This window comes from Colobus angolensis, unplaced genomic scaffold (genome assembly GCF_000951035.1).
Source record: "Colobus angolensis palliatus isolate OR3802 unplaced genomic scaffold, Cang.pa_1.0 Scaffold162, whole genome shotgun sequence".
Classification (NCBI taxonomy): Eukaryota; Metazoa; Chordata; class Mammalia; order Primates; family Cercopithecidae; genus Colobus; species Colobus angolensis.
This window is the reverse complement of record NW_012114733.1, coordinates 1,813,741-1,835,590: the sequence shown is the minus strand read 5'-3', so window position 1 is coordinate 1,835,590 and position 21,850 is coordinate 1,813,741. Positions and strand designations below refer to the sequence as shown.

The 21,850-nt window shown below is 37.1% G+C and overlaps 1 protein-coding gene across 1 annotated transcript in view; it reads right to left on the bottom strand.

Moving 5' to 3' along the window:
- Positions 1-21,850, bottom strand: part of PTPRD (protein tyrosine phosphatase, receptor type, D) — a 1,303,505-nt gene that overhangs the window by 149,696 nt on the left and 1,131,959 nt on the right. The window contains exons 23-24 of the mRNA XM_011937289.1: positions 10,393-10,483; positions 4,700-4,909 (exon numbers count right to left, since the gene is read on the bottom strand). Coding sequence (XP_011792679.1) covers positions 4,700-4,909; positions 10,393-10,483 — 301 coding nt within the window. The remainder of the gene's footprint in view (positions 1-4,699; positions 4,910-10,392; positions 10,484-21,850) is intronic.

Genomic DNA, 21,850 nt, shown 5'->3' with positions numbered 1-21,850 from the left:
AGTGAAATACTTTATAATAAAATAATTTTGATAGTACAAATTACTTCATAGACACTTTTTCATTGGGCTCTCTATACGGCATAGTAAATGATCCCATGAAGCGTAAAGTACCAGTAATTAACCAGTTGCAAAATGTTTACTGAACATTTACATTGGGCCAAAGTGTTAGATGCTACGTGAAAATCAAGAGAAAAATTAGGGTTCCAGCCCGCAAGGCATTATCATACAGTTAAGGAGACCAAAGTATATATTTACGTTCAAAAATAAGTCAGTATTTAATTAAATGTGAATGTCTGTAGTCGTTAGCACTACTGTGCTTCTTAGTGCTTGGTACTACTTAATACTACTGCATATTAGTTAGGAAATGGAAGCCAAACAATGAACAAATAAAGTCTACAATTTCAAAAGGGAATTCCATAGTTCAAATTACAGATGCGAGATATACAGAATTGATGATATGGCTTCATAAAATATAGACTTTTTAGAACTTAAAAGAATTTAGCAGTTCTCATTTAGTTTTATTACAGTTATTGCTCAGAGACTAGTATGTCTGTTCTCAACAATTGATAATATACTTTTCAAAAATACAGTTACTTGGAGAAGAAATGGACTAAATATCGATGATTTTTATTTCTATGATATCCTATCCCATTTGGCTCTGTCCTATTTTAGCCTGTATTAGGAAAACATCTTGACTCTACCTGCCGCCTTCAAGTCCCTATCTTCTACTTTCCAATCCAACAGAAACCAATCCACATCCACTAACTGCTCTGCTTCTACTACTCACTCCTCATCTCTTCTCACTCCAACAACACCACTGGTCCTATTTTTTTTTTTTTTTTCATTTGCCAAATCTAATTGCCTTTATTTACTCTTTACCTTTCCAGACAACTTTTCCAGATTTGCCACAGTGGATCAAGCCTTCTTTAAAATTTTTATCTCTGGCTCTCTTAATTTTGTACTAAACCAGTCCTGTCCTAATCTTTTCAACTGCTCATGCCCTGCTGAGTTAATTGCCTCTGACTCCATCCTATAGACCAACATTCTTTTAAAAAAAAAAAAATTATAGAGATGGGGTCTCACCATGTTTCCCAGGTTGGTCTCGAACTCCTGGTCTCAAACAATCCTCCAGCCTCGGCCTCCCAAAGTTCTGAGATTATAGGTGTGAGCCACTGTGGCTGGCCCTGAACCCAAGTTCTTAAGTTCTATTCTCTACTAGCATCTCTTGTCCTCTCTTATCTGGTAAGGTCAGCCCAAGCTTTAACTCTCAACTTCCATGCAGAATATGTCTCTTCATTAATGTTCCTAAACTCAGATACTCTATGAAATCCCAGATCTTCATTTCCAATCATTTCTAGAGACCCCCTACATATATGTTCAAATTAAGTATGAATTTCTTAATTTTTTCCAGATACTCCTTCCCTTCCTCCTGACTTCCCAAATTCTCTCATCCTCTCAGTATCTAGGAATGAATACTGATTTTACCTTATAGAAACAGGAATAGACTGGAAACACTGATTTCAGCTTATCAGTGACCCCCAGGTCCATCTGCTCTCCTTCCAGTCTCATGAGTGCCACTTTTCTTTAGGACCTTACTTATGTGCTCCTAACCATACCAAGTTTCTTCCTTCCTCTAATAGTCTCCACTGCTGCTAGAGGTATCATCCTAAACTGCAACTATAAAGCCTTCAAGAGGCTCTCTTGTGATTCCCAAATAAAACATAGACAACTTAGCACGATTCTCAAGGGCATCCACAATTTTACTTTAAACTTGCTTACAACACACAACACATTCCATCATAGTGGGCTGCTTCTACTACTCCCTAAATGCTCTATTCTTGCTCCTCTACTCCCTCACAAGTTGCACAACATTTAGCTCCTGAAATTGAACAACAACTCTCCAGGCCTCCACTTGAATACTGCCTCCAGTGAAACCACCCCTTTTTAACTGACTGGCAGTGATCGGTCATTCCCCTCTAAAAGAAAAAAAAGGTACAAATAATACAGCTAAATTTTTATTTAGTCCTTGTTTTTTTTTTTTGTTTGTTTGTTTTTAATGGCACTCACCAAACTCTATTTTGGCTTTTTATTTGTATATATACTTCATTTTCTTTGGTGAAACTACAAACTCCTAGAAGGAAGGGATTCATATATTATTTGTGTTTATATGCTTAAAGCAGCTAGCACCGAACCTTGTACTTAGTGGGTTCTCAGCAAATCCTGGCTGAATAAGACAAAAAATGTTCATCTTTTCAAATGGCTGAAACTGTCAAGACATCAGTATATATGCTCATTTTTCATAATCAGTACATATATTGAAATGTTTTAACCTGCATCTTTAAAAAATTTAGTTTATGGCATCTATTCTGAATTTAAGTACAATGAGCTTGGCCATCAAGCAGGAGAACAGATGTCCCACTGAATGCTTGTATACTACTCTTCTTTCTCATTTTCGTCATTGTGCCCAGGAAAAAGACTGACTAGATTTTCAGATTTTCTAATACATTAAAGGAAGATGGAAACCCAGTACGTATGTCCAAGCCTCTCAGAGGCAGCAAAAAAAAAAAAAAAAAAAGGATGTATATGGTATAAGGATTGACACAAAGGACTTGGCAAAGAACTATGTATTTAAGGAACATGATTCTTTATATCATTGTTTTGGTTTATATTGTAGGTGATGCTAAAATAGTTTGGTAGACAGAACTAGGCAAAACTGTCCGATCTGAAATTCTTTACCAAGAACCTTTAAGATAATAATCATGGTCCCTTGAGATGGAAGTCTAAGCATAGGTTTTCCCAAAGAACATAGATTTTCAACCCATTCAAGAAACAGAGATGTATGAAAATGAAAAGAAAACGAAGTCATAAAATGATACTAGCCTCATGAAAAATATAATTTCTTATGTGTGGGAGTAAGAGATTAAATTTTGGATCATTCCAAACCAGTAATCTGACATTCTTAATGTGAGACAATGGATTAGGGGATAGCTTGTGTCTTTGAGAGGGAGGGAAAAGCGTTTTCTCTTTGCAAATTACCAGTCTACCCTTGAAACATTGTTATAATCTGTTATGGAAATTTGAGGCTTACACAAAGGCTTTATTACTACAAAACAACTCTAGCTGGATACAAGTCTCTTCCAGGCCTGAAAATATTTATGATATATAAAGGAAATAAATATCATATATATTTGGAAGCAATGTTGAGCAAGATGATAGAATAAAGGGGCAACTTCATTAACACATGTAAAAAAAACTCTTAATTCTATAATTAATAAGCAGATGACATACTAAAGAAAGGGGCAGACTCTTCATCAGTTGTGACATATTTAGACACTAGCGGAAGACATGAGAAACCAGAGTGTGTAGTTCAGTGGTTCAGTTTGCAGGATCGAATGAGATTCCTCTCCTTTGCTAGATTCTCTGATCTACCTCAATGCTGTAAGCGTGCTTTTTGAAACATTCCTAGAGCTATTAAAAGAAAATTCCTCTCAAATATTTAAAAGTCATTTTGAATAAAAGAAAAAGATGATTTCTTAACATTTCATTCCCTTGATGTTCTGCCTTAAAACCTTCAACTAGAAAGAGAAAGCATATCTGTACATTAAAATTCCAGGAAGGCCATCACTTTGTTTTCAAATGACATTCTGAGCACAAAGGTAAACCAGGCAGAGAGGCTGGCTTTGTGTTTTGATTTTCCACGGGATAATTCTTTCAGTCACTCGGAGAGAGGCCCCACTGTATACCCTAACACCTGATGTGGAGAAATCTTTGATACATCATGAGCTGCTTCTATTCGGGAAATGACTGGCTCAGAGTTACCATACCTGTCATATATAGACGCCGATTAGATAAATGAAGTTTAGAATATGTATATTAAATGTTCATGTGACCTGCCACTTCAAAATTCACCCCCTTCCTATGTACAATATCTCTTCCCCCATTTTTTTTTTAAATATTCAAAGCAACGGAAACATAAAATGACATATAAGCAAGATGGATTACATAACAGAAGAAAACTCATTATTTAGAATACCTTAGGAATTCTCTCTTTTATTAAATTATTTTATAACTTTCTCAGCTGTTCACTGATAAAGTCACTCATAAATTTCTAGAATTAAAGAAGCTGTTGTATTTGCCTCTTTCTAGATAGACCTTCCTCATGAATCTGGGTAGAGGCATGGTAGTTTCACTTGGCAAATACAGGAGAATACATACAATCACCCCCAAAGCCAATATTTTTAGAAATATGCCATGTTGAATGGCTGAGCTTGTGATTTCCCATTGCAATCATAGGGGCTAATGTCAATCAGGCATTATGCAAGATGAGAGCAGTCTCCTTTTCTTGACAGCAGTCATTTTGAAAGGATGAGAGAAGGAGATTGTGAGCAATGCTGGTTCTAACACCATAATATTTGTGCTACATCAAAAGGTATCAGGAACCATGTCCTATTGATCTGGAACTTCACAAAGTAGAGGGCCACGTAAATTTCCTTCATCAGAGACACAGTCTCATTTGTAACTCAGTCTTGAGGAGTATATTCAGCAATGTCCAAAGAGTCGCGGCCTGTTATTACACTTAAGTTAATAACAGTTCATGAGAAATAGAGGATGGATATACCTACAAATCCCTAAATAACCACATTCCAGTGAAAATGTATAAGCATACCATAGGAAAGAGATGCCATCATAATTAACTTACAGACTCTGCATGTTCCATTACTGCTAACACAAAGAAGACATATTCTTGACCACTTTGGAGTTGCTTGTTTGTAAATCCACCATAATGCTTGTCATCCCCCAGGGTGAACTCAGTGGGAAGGACATCAAAGTGAGCGGCAATATATGGCTTTAATTCAACTTCTCTCCCATAACGGATGCTTCTGCGCTTCCTAGATATCTCCTTAAGCAGCTTAAGGAAAAAAGGGGGAAACAGAAAAAGAACTGTAAATAATAACCCAACTTATTGATAATTTAATGAGAGAAATTAATTCAGCACTGGGAACAACCCAAATGCAATTTGTTCACATTTCATATAGCACATCAGCGTCACTAAATCTCAGTTCTCTCAGTATTTCAAATGCTTCTCTTCCTGTTAAGGTAAGATACTGGACTGCTATTACAAGGTCTAGGCTATAAACACAGGGCAATTAGATCCTTTACTGTAGCTCATTTCATTTCCTACACTAATGAAATTCTCTCAAAGGGCAATAGTGCATCATAACTTGTCTAAGGAAAAAAGTCAGCTTGATTCATAAAAGCCTTGCCTTGCAGGAGATTTATTAAACAAGTAGTAACCTCAGACAAAGACATCTAAATCTTTAAATATAGCTGCATTTTAGAAGAGGTTAGTGCCATTTTAGTTTTTAGTAATTAGATAATTCATACGATACAAATTCCCTCAAATCAGCAGAAGCAGAATCCAACAAACAATTTTTAATATACACATATTAAATAGACATTGTTACTCATTTACCAATTTCTGGCTTAACTTAGCTCCCTGGGTAGGCAACTGGGGTGCACTTCCTTATACTTTATCATGGAGTCAACTTTTTCTAGAATCGACCTCTCTTGGGAGTGTGTATATCTTGCCAGATAATATAGGCAAGGTAGATGAAAATTAATTTTAGTACTACCTTGAAGAAAACACACATGCACATGTATATACAGATCCTTCATGTATTTCTAAAGAAAAGAGGTAGAATTTATTTTTGGATAATCTATTGTTTTTCATTGACTCCTTTATTACAAGAAAATCATACTAACAGTGGTTATGAACACTGATTTCAAAGTCACCTTGACATCCAATTAAAACTGGTATTTCACAGGGTTTAACAAAGGAAAGATCTATATTAGTCTGGGATGCCTGTTGATGTAAGCAGCAATCTTTTTGCCAGTTTCTCAGAAATAATTTTTTATTATATTTATTTTAATATCTATGTATTAATAGAAAAGTCTACGTATTTGAGGACGAACCGGAAAAAGGAATAAACCCTGTCTTCACCTTGATAAACAAAATTAAGATACTTAAGGAAACAGTGCAGCAAAACTAATTACTATTCCTGTTTTTGTAAATAGAAATGATCTAGTGAAAACCAAAGTAGTGATCTCTACTTAGTAGAATGAGAGCCTGGCATGATCAAGGCTAGGCTTCTGTGATAAAATGGCTTCAGACTGTTTATAGGATAAACACTGAATCCTTTTGTTAGGAATCTGATGGTACGTTACAGTCCCTTCTACACTGGGAGTAGTAAATGTGTTCAGCTGGTTCAAAATTGTATCCTAAAAATGTTAAAAACTGGTCTTTCAGTTATAGGAAAACTTTTGCCAACATTATTTTTCAATAATATTTAATTCATAACGTGCTAAAATTTTCTGTTACTTTGAGTTTACTGATGCAATTAAAATTACATGAAACGTGAGCTGTTTTAGGAAAACCATGGTAGATTGGGCATCACTTGGTTAGCAAATTTGGACCATCCCATAATAAATTCAGTTATGCTGATCAATTATGCACCAACTGGCCAGTAAAAACACAAGGCTAGAGAGTTAGCACTGTCTTTCAATCTTGTTGTCAAATTTAGCTTTACTTACAAAAATGATAATTATAACAATAATAGTTTTCATTTATTAAGCAATTACTGAGTGCCAGACACTGTTCTAGGGTTCCTAAACATGCATCAGCTCCAATTTACTCCTCATAATAACCCTATAAGCATGGCTACTATAATCCTCAATTTATAAATGAAGAAACTGGGGCACAATAGAAAGTCTCAATATATAATTAGACTCAGTGAAATAAAATGAAATTCCATGCTAGAGATTTTTTCAACGATAATTTAATTTACTTAATTATTACACGGTACCATAAGGAAATACAATGTTTAAGTTCTGATACTCTAAATTGTTCTAACTCTGTGTATTTATACATATAATTTTTATGTATCTGCTTACATCAAGACAGATGAATGTGTTATTTCCTTTATCTTGATTCTTTTCATATGCTAATTTAAAAATCTGATGCCAAATATTTAATGCAATATTATAACTGAAGTGTCATTACACAGGTTATTGTTGATATGTAGTAAAGGATAGCAGCCTATTACACCAAGAAGGAAAATGCACTGCAGATGTGCCGAACAGCTTTTTGAAGTTGGGTAATCAAAAACATTTATCACCAGTTGTTTATGTGACTGTGTCCCCTCTTCTACTTCACTGATCAAACCCTACCTTGATTTTATTCATATTGCAGATGCAGTTAATAGTCATAATTCATACATATCATTGTCATTCCCACAATCACTTTCTGCTAGGATTTCTTTAGAAGACTCATAGGAAGTAATTCAGAATAAAATATTTGAGCTTTTGGGTATTCTTAGATCCAGTGCCGTCATTCATTAAAGTCAAACCTGGAACATCACTCTGCCCCTTTAGGTTGCTCTAATCTCTGTAGCGTGCTTCCTGTGTCACGGGTCAAATGGATCAAATGGGCTCGGATGACACCAAAGTTACCCAGCATGTTACAGTTACAACCACAAATGACCACATTATTTTACGACAAGCCTTTGAAGTACAATGCAATGAAAAACTCATGATATATTACATGACCTGCTCTGAATTAAATATCACTAACATTTTGGGAGTCATTCTGCTCCAAATTCGTTTTGACTATCAATGTCTGCTCTGCCCAGTTTGACCTTGACAATAAGAGTTTCAGTTTATAAATTTATCATGTGGAGAGCATCCCCGTAACAAAGGATAAATGAACTCAGAAGATAATTTTGAGAGTAATACTGTTTGGAAAGCCTCTTTCAATTTTTTATGGGCCTAGATATGAGGCATATGTGTGGAAATTCCCTTAGGCCACTATTCTATTCAATGATATGGTTCCAACAATTTGAATTATAGGCCTTTCTGAAAAATCACTTGATCAAATACATTTAAGAGAGGAACACTGCTTTGTCAAACCTGGCAGTACCAAGCTATAGATAAAATTACTACAATGCTTTTATTATCCATGGTAGAAAAAAAAAAAAGCAAAAAACTGTCTGTAGGGATCAAAAACTGGATGAGTAAGCATAAAGTGAGGCCATAGCCTACTTTCATTTGTTCCCCTCCACAATGGTTACAAGATTATTGAGGTAATTCCAGAAGATATATCAAGGACTTTACTTCTTTATCAGAAATAATTTTCATTTTCCAGTCAATGCATATCTTATTTCTTCCCCCATTAATTCTACAATGTGGTCTCAATTATATCAGTAAGAAAAGTGGGAAACAACCCATCCCAACCCCAAAATTTTGAATTAATAAAATGTTCTTTATCAAACTATTATACAGATTAATGCACCACAACTTGGATGATTAAAATGACCCTTTGTTATGGGAATCAGCAGCAGAGACCCATAGAATTTAATTGCAAGAAAGTTCAAAGTCATATAGTCCTATACTTTAATCCATTAGTGTTGCTGTGCATTTTGGAGGTTAAAACGTGGCTATAAAAGAGAATCACTTTCTATTACTTACTACCAAATGGCTTTACTTCTAAGGAAAGCTTATTATTTAAAAGTATCTGATGTCATTTTGGCTTGGCTCTCAAAGTCTTGAAAACTTTTTTTTAATAGGTAGAACAATTCATAGATTCTATAAGTTGCCTTTGCATTTTAAATCCCATTCCAACTTAAACAGAATGATGACACTTCTGTAATTCAGCTGAGAACCAATTAAAATAGTAAAGAATATATCAAGATTAACTGATTAGTCAGTTGCAAGTAAAATTATGTTTGGCTTCAAAATGCTTAGAAAAGACCAGCTGATCATTCTGCATTTTCAGTTAAAGGATTACTATTTTCTCGATATCGCAGAATAATGATTTTGTTCCTTTACCATCAACACAAAACAATTAATAACATATCTAAATTACTTGATGACATTATTGAAATAATGTCTCATTTTACACAGCCCCAATGATCATCTAATCACTAGTGACAGAAAAGCATAGGCCTAATCTTGAACTCATCTCCTCATCTGAACTTGATCAAATTTAATTCAGATAAATGGAGCCAGTGATAACATAAATCCCACTTCTAGAGATGACATATGTCTGCCAAAGAAAGCTAACAACCTTTCTGGTCAGATCACAGTCTCCTTTGTACAGACATAGATATGAAATAAACATCACCTCTCTGTAATGTAGGTAGGGAATTTATTCTTTTCCTTGCTCTGTTTGTACTAATTTGAGGCAGAAGAAGCACCTAGAAATAAAAGGCTGTACTACAAGATGTGGCCTATGCTATAAATAAACCCAATATATTAAAATCTCATGTTTTCCAAATGGGGGCATTCTGGTTATTTGCCTTATGAACTGATTGAAAACAGCATCGTGTTAAAATAACAAAGGCTCTTTCGTATTTTAAAATGTGAATTCTACTCATTAACCTGCTGTGGTTCTCTGGGCATCTAGCTCAACACTTCTGGATCATATTTTCTTATCTAAATAGAAGTATGTAATAATTATGTCTTGTTCTTCATGTTATGCATTACCTTTCAAAAATGTCCTTATACAAGAAGAGTACCAATTATAATGCACCTGCTGTTGTAAGATTTTGGAAATCCAAATTATATATTTAGTACTTGTTGTTTCTTGTTCTATATATGTTGCTTTGCTCACAATTTTGTGATTTGTTTTGTTTTCTCTATTGTTAAATGCATTTTTGACTCTTAAAACCTACAGAATATAGAATAAGGCTAACACTTGGTAATCAACAGAATTCTGCGAGAAACTGGTCAAGACCATAGACAGTAGGTCAGATGAACTCTGCTGCAAATTGCAATTTGGTGTTTGTAACAGCCTCAGCAACTGTTGCACTAATGAAGGGGACCTTGGGATTTATATCAATGGTGATTAAGTCTTTGCTGACAATTCACTTCACCTCCCACACCTCTGCATCATGTTTTACTGGGGGCAAGGGGCAAAATATTAAGGCCAACAAAGATTAGACAGGTTGTAAGCTTTATTGCAACTTAATGTTTTTTAATTACCTCAAGGTAAGTACCTCAGAAAATTGGAGAAAATCACAACTTAAGGGCCTTCGAAATAGCTATCAATATAATGACATCTATACGAAAAGACAAAAGTAACTGAATCCTTACACTGAGAACGGTCAATTAAAATTTAAGGAATGTATAAAGGCACCCGTCCAGAATTAATTAAAGCCAAAGGATCTTTGTTGGGATCCCCAGGGGTTAGCATGCCCACAGTACTGAACCATCCAACCAGCTAGGTATGGAGATGCCAGCATCCAGATTAGATCCTGAAAGGCCTCAAAGGGAGAGGGTGGATATGTAGCAAATTAAATAACTGATGAAAGACATAGCCAACAATGACATAGTTACCTCATCTAATTCCATTTCATCTGGACTCTCCCATGGCTTGATAAATTTCCCGCGAGATTTCTTCAAAGGCACGATTATTATGTAGTAACCTCTGCACAAGAATGAATACATAAAAGTTAGGTTAGTTCAAAGGAGGAAAACGTGGACATACCCTTAAGTCTTCCACAGAACAGTGAGGCTGAAGGCAAATTATGGATATGGGGTGACTTGTCCATTTTTCACATCAATGACAAATAACCACCTGTTTGTTCAATTTTAAAAACAACATGGGAAGACGTTTATGTGTGATTGCAATGATCTTGTATGGTAATATCATCATGGTTGACTGCTCTTTATTAGGTATCATAAACAGAGCAGGCACAGTTTGTTAGGGCCCTGGTGCTGGACACATACAAGGCTGGAATATTGCAATCTACCACCATGAGCTGCTGAACCAAATATTTTCTATGACATTAATTTATAAGAAGATGTTTTTAAAATGGGGGTGTATTAGAAAAATTCTACTCCTAGCTCACATAAACACCGATTAGTACTGTTGTTTATACAAACCTAAAATGCTTCTTTATTTGAATTAAAATTTTTTAAGTAACAAAAATTAGGTATAATTGCATAGAGTAAGACATTAAAAATTCCCTTCTTTTTCTACCCATCAACCTCAAACCTCAAGGTAAGCACCTCAGAAAATTGGAGAAAATCGCAACTTAAGGGCCTTCGAAATAGCTATCAATATAATGACATCTATACGAAAAGACAAAAGTAACTGAATCCTTACACTGAGAACGGTCAATTAAAATTTAAGGAATGTATAAAGGCACCTGTCCAGAAATAGGTATGGGTTATTTGTAAAGCTGTTTTGTCACTTCAGTATAGAATATACTCTGCTTTCATATTCCTGTTTAGGGATTCTGCTCATACTGATTTTTAGTAGTAACTACACAAGGACTTTGAACATACTATATAATAATAACATATTAATCACTTCCTACTTCTCAGGTACTATATTAAACGCATAATCTGGTTTTGTCCTCCTATAGAGAAATTCTTTCAGCAAAGCCTAGGTATAGCCTATAAAGCTATGAAGATTGGTCACAGGCAAAAAAGACAGATCTGTAGAGATTAAATAATCGCCAAATTAAACAGATAGTAATGGGATGCAAAGCTACACTTATCTTAACGGCAGCAGCGGTCTGTTTCTTTTTCTTATTTACTCTATGTATCATAAAGTATTTTCTAAGGACTCCATACACTTCATGGAGATTTACTGTGAAAAGGAACACACACACGGACCCAAACATACCCATATACCTTTAAAAGAGGAGGCCACCACACAGGACCAAGAAACAAGAGAAAGGACACTCCCAACCCTGTGTCACACTGAATCACAGAGACCAATCACAGAGACCACAGAGGCCAGGAAGGCCTCTTTCTACTCATCTCAAAGCAAAACCTGTAATAAACTCAGTAAACTCTCCGTGATTAAAAACTCTGTTTTCATTAAGGGTCTACAGCAGAGCTGCCTGGTACGGTATCCACTGGCCCCCGCACTGCCAATGTGACTAGCCCAAACTGAGACCCTCTGCAAATGTAAAAGACACATTGCACTTCAAAGACGTAGCATTAAAAGACAGTGTGAAGTATCTCAGTAATAATTTTTAAAATAATGATGACACGATAAAATAATAATCTGGATATATTAGGTTAGATAAAATAAATTATTAAAATTAATTTCACCCACTTTTTATTTTTTCACCATTGCTACTAGAAAACTTAAAATGTTACATGTGGCTTTCATTATATTTGTTGGATGGCACTGCTCTAGAGCGTTCTGGAGAAGAATATGGCACTTGGAGATACGTCTGGCTGAGAGTTTGGGTTGATCTTGGGCTTAGACCCAAAATCTCAATTATATATTCTGAAATATGTAAGTAAAAAATATCAGGCTGTGATATGGGGGGAAATACACTGAATGTGCTCAGCACAGTGTGTATATAGCAGTAAACAGATGCCAGCTGCTACTGGCTAATATGAACATCACGGTTGGAGAGATGCATCTGAACTATCTTGTTCAGTAAGACTCTATGAAATTCCGTGAGCTGCAGGATAAAGAACTTGTCAAACTTCTTTTCCCCCTAATCGAAAATTCAAGTCAAACCAGACAATTACACCACAATCCTTTCTCCATGGTGCCCTGAGCAACTAATCAACAGATACACAGGATTACACCACCTAGCCATTCATTTTCTTTACTACAAATAATCATAATGATCAAGGAGGATGAGGAGAAGGCAGAGTTGGAGTGTGTGACAGAGACCAATATCTTTTATTTTATGATCCAGAGTAAGCTTCCCCCTCTTCCTGTCCTCCCACCACCTGAAGGATTTGCCAAACAAGTCCATCATGTTAAATGACTATGGAGGAGAATGACAGAGCTGCAACTGAGCGTACAAAATCACACTGCAGATGTGCTTGATAAACACACTTGTCAAGGAACCTCTTGCTTTTCACTACCAACTGCTCGAAGTCAGAAGAGCTCTATACATAAAGCAACGATATTGCATATTATCAGAGCGCTACCACTGTCCTCCTTCAGAATCCTGTAAATCAAGGTTAAGCTGATGAGTTTCATTAATTTTTTCTTCTGCTTTCATACTTTGATTTGCCATTCTTGTACATGAAAAAAAAATCCATTCTTTCTTCGGCAGCACTCCCCAACTACTCATTTTACTTGGGGCAGGGATAAGAATTGAACAGCCTCCCCCACAGCAATTAGTTAATGGTACGGCCAGATATCCCTAACCTTTTTTCTCCAGTGATCTCTAAAGCATTCATCTAGGGCAGTCAAAGTGAAGCTTGCTTCAAAGCAGCTCTTGCACATTGAAAGAAATAGGGTAGTGGCAATTTGAAATTCTGTATTATACAAAGCTTCATCTCAGTCTAAATCCACACATTTCAACTGTGCTCTCTGCAACTATGGCTTTGTAAACATCAACTTCCTTGCTTTACCTGCAACTTGTCTCTCCCCTGAGGGTCCTGCTTCCTTTGCAGCCTTCTCATATGGCAGCTGTGGATTTATCCCTCCTCCCCTACCCATGAACCTCAGAGTAAGGGTTTGGGATTTCTTTCCTGGCTTCCCAGAGCTTCCTGCAGGTATTTTTCTTCCACCTTCTTGCTTTGGTAGTAACAAACCCCTTTCTTTCTGAAGTTCATGCAATCCAGCTATATTATGATCTTCTCTGGCTGAGTTTTGCCATCTAGTACCTCCCCTAGCATCTCCTTTCTCTCAGGGAAGATTCTTTTGCAGGGTTCACGGCCTTCTTTTTTCTCCAAACTCTGCCATCATCCTGGGTGATTTCAACCTTCATAGGTCTGGCCCATGTACCACTGAAGCTCTCAGATTCTTCAATTCTCCCTTTCCAAAGCCCGTCTCCTCTACCCTACCTTAGCTGAAATCTATGCTCGCCATTCTCTCTGCCAGAATCCAGGGAGCTGAACACAACTTGAGAAATAAAGCACAGGGCAGAATAATGCCATAAATTGAGAATCAGCAAACCCAGTCAGGCCTTCAACACGGCCTGGCAATCTTACCACTACCTAGTTTCCCAATAACTTCTCCAATTGCCTAGTCCTTCCATTTTCCACAGTAACGTTCTCACTTTCTCCTCTACTTTGAAACCTTGGACGTTCAAACCTCCCCATTAGAAGATGGCCTCATCTCTCATATACAGAGAAAATGCAAAGATTCAGACAATTATTCCCTCATCATCTGTCGCCAAACTACAAGCCTATCTAGATCCGTAAACAAACCATAAATTTTCTTTTGGTAAAGTAGAAGGGCTGGCCCTACTTTTGAAGGCCATTAACTATCTCTTGAACTGTTTTCCATCTTCTCACTTTCTTAGGAAGTTTACCATACATTGTACTCCTTCTCTCTCATATAGCTCAACTTCTCCTTCCTCATTTGATCCCATCCCTTAGCTTTCTTTTTTTTTTTGAGGTGGAGTCTCGCTCTGTCGCCCGGGCTGGAGTACTGTGGCCGGATCTCAGCTCACTGCAAGCTCCGCCTCGCGGGTTCACGCCATTCTCCTGCCTCAGCCTCCCGAGTAGCTGGGACTTACAGGCACCCGCCACCTCGCCCGGCTAGTTTTTTGTATTTTTTAGTAGAGACGGGGTTTCACTGTGTTAGCCAGGATGGTCTCGATCTCCTGACCTCGTGATCCGCCCGTCTCGGCCTCCCAAAGTGCTGGGATTACAGGCTTGAGCCACCGCGCCCGGCCCATCCCTTAGCTTTCAACCATGTATAAATACGTGCAATACAGAGAACAAAACAAACCACATCCCACTCTAGTCACCTCTCTCTCTCCCACCCCTGAATGCCAAAATTCTGCAAATAGCTGTGTGTTCCTGCTGCTCCCACGGCCTCCCTTTCGCCTCACTTCCCGGCTGACTAGGCTTTAGCGCCTGCCTCCTCACTCTACCTCACTGCCACTGCCAGGGTGCTCAGTCATCTCCAGGGTGTTACATCCAAAGGGGAGTTTTTGACACTTTTCTGTCCTTCTTGACCTCTTAGCAAACCTTTTAAGATGTTAACACTCTCGATGAAACATTCTGAGCCCTTTCTCTGTGATATTCTTCTGTTATTTCTATGTATACCTCTTTCCACACTAACCTTATTTCCGTAGCAGAATTTATCATCTGTGGCCCAGCCACAATGGTGACATTCCTCAAGGTTCTGGCCAAGAACTTCTATCCAGACCCTATTTTCATCCTAGATCTCATTCCAGCTCAGGGCATCATTTCTTAGCTATATGCAAATGATTTTCAGATTCATATCTTTAGCCAAGAATGTTCTTCTGAATTTCACTGATTTATCTGACTTTAACTGAATGTCTCCATTTGGAGTACAAAAGCACCCAAAATTTACTGTGGTTAAAATAAAATAATATGCCTTGCAAAATAAATCCTCCCTAATATTGCATTACAATCCATTTCAGTGCACAAGCCAGAAACCTAGGTGTTATCATTGACAATCTGCCTTTGTTCTCTTCCTCTGTCATACTCAATCTATTGCCAAGTTCTTTCACTTCCAAACCCTATCTCCAGTGCATGTGCTTCTCTCCATCTCTACTGCCACTCTTCTGGCCTCACTCCATGTCTTATACCCAGACTGTGACCTTACTCTCTCAACTCTCTCTATTGACTTTAGCCCCTTCTAGTGCAGCCTCTGAAATTTTCAATTCACAGTACAAAATTTGTTGTGCCATTTCCACTTTTTAAAACATTTCAGTGGATCCTCATTTCTCTTAGGATAAAGCCTGAAAGGTATCAGAAGGCCAGCAGGACATTGCCTGAATCCCTCCGACTGTGCCCTCTCAGCTATATATAGCTCGACAGGCTTTCAGTTTCTTGCATTTACCTTAGTCCAGCGGTTCCTAACCTTTTTGGCACCAAGGACTGGTTTTATGGGAGAATATTTTTCCATGGACAGGGTGGAGGTTGGGGGGATGGTTTCAAGATGAAACTGTACTACCTCAGATCATCAGGCATTAGATTCTCATAAGGAGCCAGCAACCTAAATCCCTCATATGTGCAGTTCACAATAGGGTTCATGTTCCTGAGAGATTCTAATGGCACCACTGATCTGACAGGAGGCGGGGCTCGCTCCAGTGGTAATGCTCCCTCCCCACTGCTTATCTCCTGCTGTGTGGTCAGGTACCTAACAAGCTTAGGAACTAGTACTCGTCCATGGCCCAGGGGTTGAAGATCCTTGCCTTAGTCCATTCTGTCATTAAACCATTGATCATTCTGTTCCACCTGCCTGGAACTTTGTCACTCCCACCTAGTTAACTATTCTTTTTCCTTAAATACCTATTAACTGATTATTTTCTAAGCAAAATCTTCCCTGATTTTTATTTACACCAATTACCCCCATTATATGGTCTCTGTGGACAACTTTTAATCTATAAATTTTCTTATACAACAAATTTATATATTTATAAACACATTACTAAAGCAGACATACATATAATACCCCCAAAATTTGCTTAACTTTGCCATTTTATCATGGAATTATTCTTCCACTGCAAAGAAAGTGGGTATAATAGGTGGCTCTCAGGAATTAACATCTCTCCTAAGTCAGGCAGTCAAAAATATTTGGCAGTTCTTCTCCAGAATTTTCAACTCTCAGTCTCATCAAGCTTTTTCTCCTTTCTTCAAATCAGCAATGGCATGCCCAAATAGAGTTTCTAGGAAACATAACTGCTTATTGCAAACATTCTTTTCTTTACTGGCCTACTTGTGACCCTTGTTCTAATCTCACAGGACACTAAGGAAGATAAGATGATTCAGATATTAGAAGTGAAATGGGCAGCTAATATGTGCCCTATAAATTCATATCAACCAAATCATATGAGCTGAAAGAACTTGCTTGAAATGAAAAAAAAAAAAAAATGAAATAAATTGCTTTTGGAGCTAGCTTTATTTTTGGGTAAAATTAAACTCAACATTCTGCTTTGCCTGTCTGCCTCAAGCCTGGAGTTTAGACTCAAAACAGCTTTTCAACATAGACTTTAACTATTAAAGTAATAGAAAAATAAATAACTTCAGAATCAATATATCTGGAAAGCCCTTGACTACTTATAAAGTAAGCTGTGTTTTCCCAGTCTATTAGATTTAATTAGATAAGTTAAATCTAACCTTCAGAGTTTTAAGTAGATTAAGTAAAGTTTTACTAATTTCATTTAACATGTTATCATCAAGGGGCTCAGTTCCCCATAATTATATGGGAAGGCAAGCTCTGGTCTTTGTGGCAGTCCCACTTCGAATACAGTCAGGCTTTTTGTATTAGTCTGTATTAGCATTCTCAAACATGTTAATTAACTGGGAGGTGAAAAATCCACCTAGGAGTTTAATGATGAATGTCATTCCTTGCATAAGCCTCCTGCTTTACCTCTCCTTAAATTCTCATGGTAACCCACTGACTTTATTGCTTCATGACACTAAACACACACTTCCGTGATCTGTACCCAAGCATATATGCCAGGTCACTCCTAGTTCTAAGGTTTCTGTGGGGCAGTCCTGTTTATGTCTACTTCTTTTGGAGTTTTAATCAGTTATCAATTGACCTGAAAAAAAAAAAAGTTATATTTTGACCAATAAACTTAGGGTCACAGAGGCAGGGCCTATGGTTCAGAATGTGGGCTCTGGAGCCAGGCTGCCTGAATTCAAGTCTTTCCTCTCTGGTTTTGTGTTGTGGGCTGGGGCAAGTCAGTCTATATTTGTGTTCCTCGGCTATAAAATGAGGGGTACCCTTCCTGTCATGATTACATTAGTTAATGTGTGTAACGTCCTTTGCACAGCACCTAGTTTGCCCTCTGTTCGTATTAACTACTACTAGTATCAGCTGTATGATCTTGGCCAGGACACTTAGTACCATTGGGCCTCATTTTCCCCATATGTAAATTAGAGGAAGAATATCTACCTCACAGGGTTATTGTGAGTCTTAAATGAAACCTAATATCCTCAGTAAATTTCAAAGTACTATACAAATTTAAGCCTTTACTACTTTAACTCACAAACACATGATTAATTACTCTTCATTAAGCTGCTAATAGTGGAACACAAATCTTTTTTTTTTTTTTTTTTTTTTTTTTTGAGACGGAGTCTCGCTCTGTCACCCAGGCTGGAGTGCAGTGGCTGGATCTCAGCTCACTGCAAGCTCCGCCTCCCGGGTTCACGCCATTCTCCTGCCTCAGCCTCCCGAGTAGCTGGGACTACAGGCGCCCGCCACCTCGCCCGGCTAGTTTTTTGTATTTTTTTAGTAGAGACGGGGTTTCACCGTGTTAGCCAGGATGGTCTCGATCTCCTGACCTCGTGATCCGCCCGTCTCGGCCTCCCAAAGTGCTGGGATTACAGGCTTGAGCCACCGCGCCTGGCCAGAACACAAATCTTATGAAGCAACACTGTAAGCCATGCTTCCATAAAAATCTTCTTGTATAAAAGATAAAGTTGAGAACAAATTAGTAAGACCAAAGAAATTTAAAATTTCATAAAATACCCTTATTCTTCATTTCCACTTTTTATAAACATAAAATGGTTGTTATAAAATTAGTTTACACTGAGTACCTTCTGATAGTTTTTTCTCTTAGCATAATCTATGTTGTGCATTTTTTAAATACCCAGGGTAAAATTCTGCTCTATGAAGTCACAGAAGTTCCCTATGTCATTACAACTTGCTTCTGAACAACAGCAGCACTGCTAGATCTGACTGGCATTCTGCTCCCCAAATCTATTTAAATAGAAGGTTTAAGCACCACAGAATTCCTGATACCAGAATTTGCAGCATCCTTAAGGCTGTTACAAAAGAAATTTAGCCTTTCTGTGAGGGAACTCTCCTAATTTGGCACACAAAAAATATAAAAACCAAGTATGAAAGTAAAGAGATATTAAATTAACTAGAAATCATTAAAGACTTTTGTTTTTAGGTGGTAAAGAGGTAAGGAGTTAAGGAGTAGGGGCCAAGACCTCCTGATTAACTTGGCCAAAAATGAAAGCACAGTTTCTGTTGGTCAACAAAACAGGTGTCAATCACCAAAACTGCACGTTGCTTGAAAACAAATAGGAAGCATTTTTCTGGATAGCTTTCATCTAAATAAAAGTTAGCAACCTGCCCACAGTTCTAGAATGAGTTCTGTTTCTTCCTCACATTTTTCTCACAGAATACTGAATAAAAAGCTACAACCTTTCCTAATTTCTAAACTTGCCAACCACTGCAAGTGACACAGCCTGGCACAGGGCTTCTTGTAATACCTGACCGCGCTACATTAACCAATCTAGAAAACAGGAACAGTAACCTTACAGTATTATCCCTTTAAGAATTCCACTAAATAGAGATCATCTAAGGCTTTTCACTAAAAGATTTGCTTTTCATTTTCTATTTCTTTGATACTTTTCCCACTCAAGTACTTTCCTGGTTTAGTCTTTCACTCATTTCTTCCCCAAAGTGGCTGTAATATATTTCTGAGAATCTTTAATTCATTTCTAGAAAACAAAAAATGTCCATAATGGTTTGTTTTCTTTTTCTGTTTCACAGTGGTCTCATTTCTGTGATGTAAAAGTTTTATACCTTTTTCCTGACTCCCATTTCAAATATAGAAGGGGAAAGTACATAAATAAAACAAAACAAAAAAAATTGAACAAGCTAAAAAAGAAAAAAAAACTGACAAAGGTAGAAAACATTCTGCAATATTCGCAACTCCTTCAGAAATTGGAAAATGAAACTAAAGTTTACCACCAATGGACTAAAAGTGCCAATTTCCAGTAATAGCTAACACATTTTATGAAGATAATTTGGTGAACAGCCTCTTAAAGGTCATTTTTTATATAAATAAAAGAAAGTATTGAAAACTAAATTAATAGTAAATGCTGAAGAATATACTATACTATTTTCCTCTCTCAACTGCTCTTTTCTTGAAGAGACATGCATGATTTTTAATGGAATGAATTTAGTCTATCTTTTCCCTGTTCTTTCATTATTTGTAACTTTTTCACCTTTCTTAAATGTTTCTTATGCTATCAGACTCAGATTAGATATGATCACCTTCAGGAGGCCTCCCCTGACACCCAAGTTGGGCTAAAACTTGATATTTATGTTTCCACAATACCTGGCAGTATTCACCCTATTATATTCACATTATCTAGTTTCTGAATCTATTCTCTTACTATCAGGTAGGACTTAATCTCAGTCATTTTCCTATTCCCAAAAATAGCACTGACAAAACAGTGTGTATAGAATATGTATTTGTTGGATGCCAGCAGGAAAGTCTTAAGAGGCAGACAAGTACAATGTGGTCAAATAACAATTGCTAGTCTTTCTCTTGCCTCTACACCATCAGAGACGTTGTATCCTCTGAGTGAACGGCTGTCTTCCTAAACCTACTCCCATGGCCCAGCTAACTTCCTGTCACTTTTTAAGCCTCAGCTTAAAAAGCCTCAGTTGTCACTTTCTCTAGGATTGTTGAACTAATAAGCCGGAGTTAGGAGCCTCATCTACAGCCTCCCTTATCTATCTAATTTTCTCTATTATAGGACTCTGCTTCAGTGAACTCTTTGCTTGTCCAAATTGTCCAATTAACTATGTTGTATGAGAACAATGAGAAAGAACACATCGTCACTACTGAATCCCTGAAACATTACCATTGACTGCTACCAGGGTGGGTGATCAAGAAGTAACTGATATTTCTATGGACTTGATGGTTTTAGAGGTAAATACTTATCCCCAAACTCATTGAGTTGTACACATTAAATATGTACAGCTTCTTACATATCAATTATATTTCAATGAAGTGGTTTTAAAAATTCATAAATATCCTTTATCTGTCAAGATCAATTTTAATAAACATTCAGAATGAATACACAAATCAATGAATATAATCCCACTGTCATACTGAAATTTGTTGGGATAAAAATTACACAAATACTCAATTCTCATTTTCAGATTTCTGGATTATAGAAAAAGAAGGGCCGGGCGCTGTGGCTCACGCCTGTAATCCCAGCACTTTGGGAGGCTGAGGTGGGTGGATCATGAGGTCAGGAGATCGAGACCAACCTGGCTAACATGGTGAAATCACGTTTCTACTAAAAATACAAACAAATTAGCCTGGCGTGGTGGTGGGCTCCTGTGGTTGCAGCTAGTCGAGAGGCTGAGACAGGAGAATGACGTGAACCCAGGAGGCGGAGCTGGCAGTGAGCAGAGATGGGGCCACTGCACTCCAGACTGGGCGACAGAATGAGACTCCATCTCAACCAAAAAAAAAAAAAGAAAGAAAGAAAAATAAGAGTAGACAAATGTGAAGACTTTATTTTACACTGAATTTATTTTAGGAATAATCTTTTAGAAATTCTTTTCACTGAATTTATTTTAGTAATAATCTTTTAGAAATTCTTTTCACTGATTTCAGTAATAATCTTTGTGAAATTTTGTCACCTAGTTGAAATTCATCAATTATTTTATCAAATAAACAATAATTGAAAGTTTACTCAGGAAAGGTTGTTTTAGATGTGTATCATGTCTGAATTTATTAACTATACCTAAATTACACAAATTATACTATTTTAAAACTTCTTATTTCTGATTGTATTTTTTAATACCTGATTTTCTCAGGCATCTGCTTTAAGTTTTCTGGAGTTTGGGGAGTTTTTGACCACTTTTTGAATTTTTCTCCTTCTAGAAAATCCCTTCGCCATGCTGCTCTGGCTCAGTTCTCCTCTTAGATTTCCAATAATCCCCCTCTGTGTCCTCTACTGGCTCTCTTCTTCCTATTAACTGAGACCTTTCTTTTAGTCTTTTGCTCCACATTTTCCCCTCATTGCTTCAATAATTCTGTCTTCTTCCATGAAACCACTGCTATTTAGTTAACAACATCTAAATGTATATCTATAATCTGTTTTTTTTTTTTTTTTT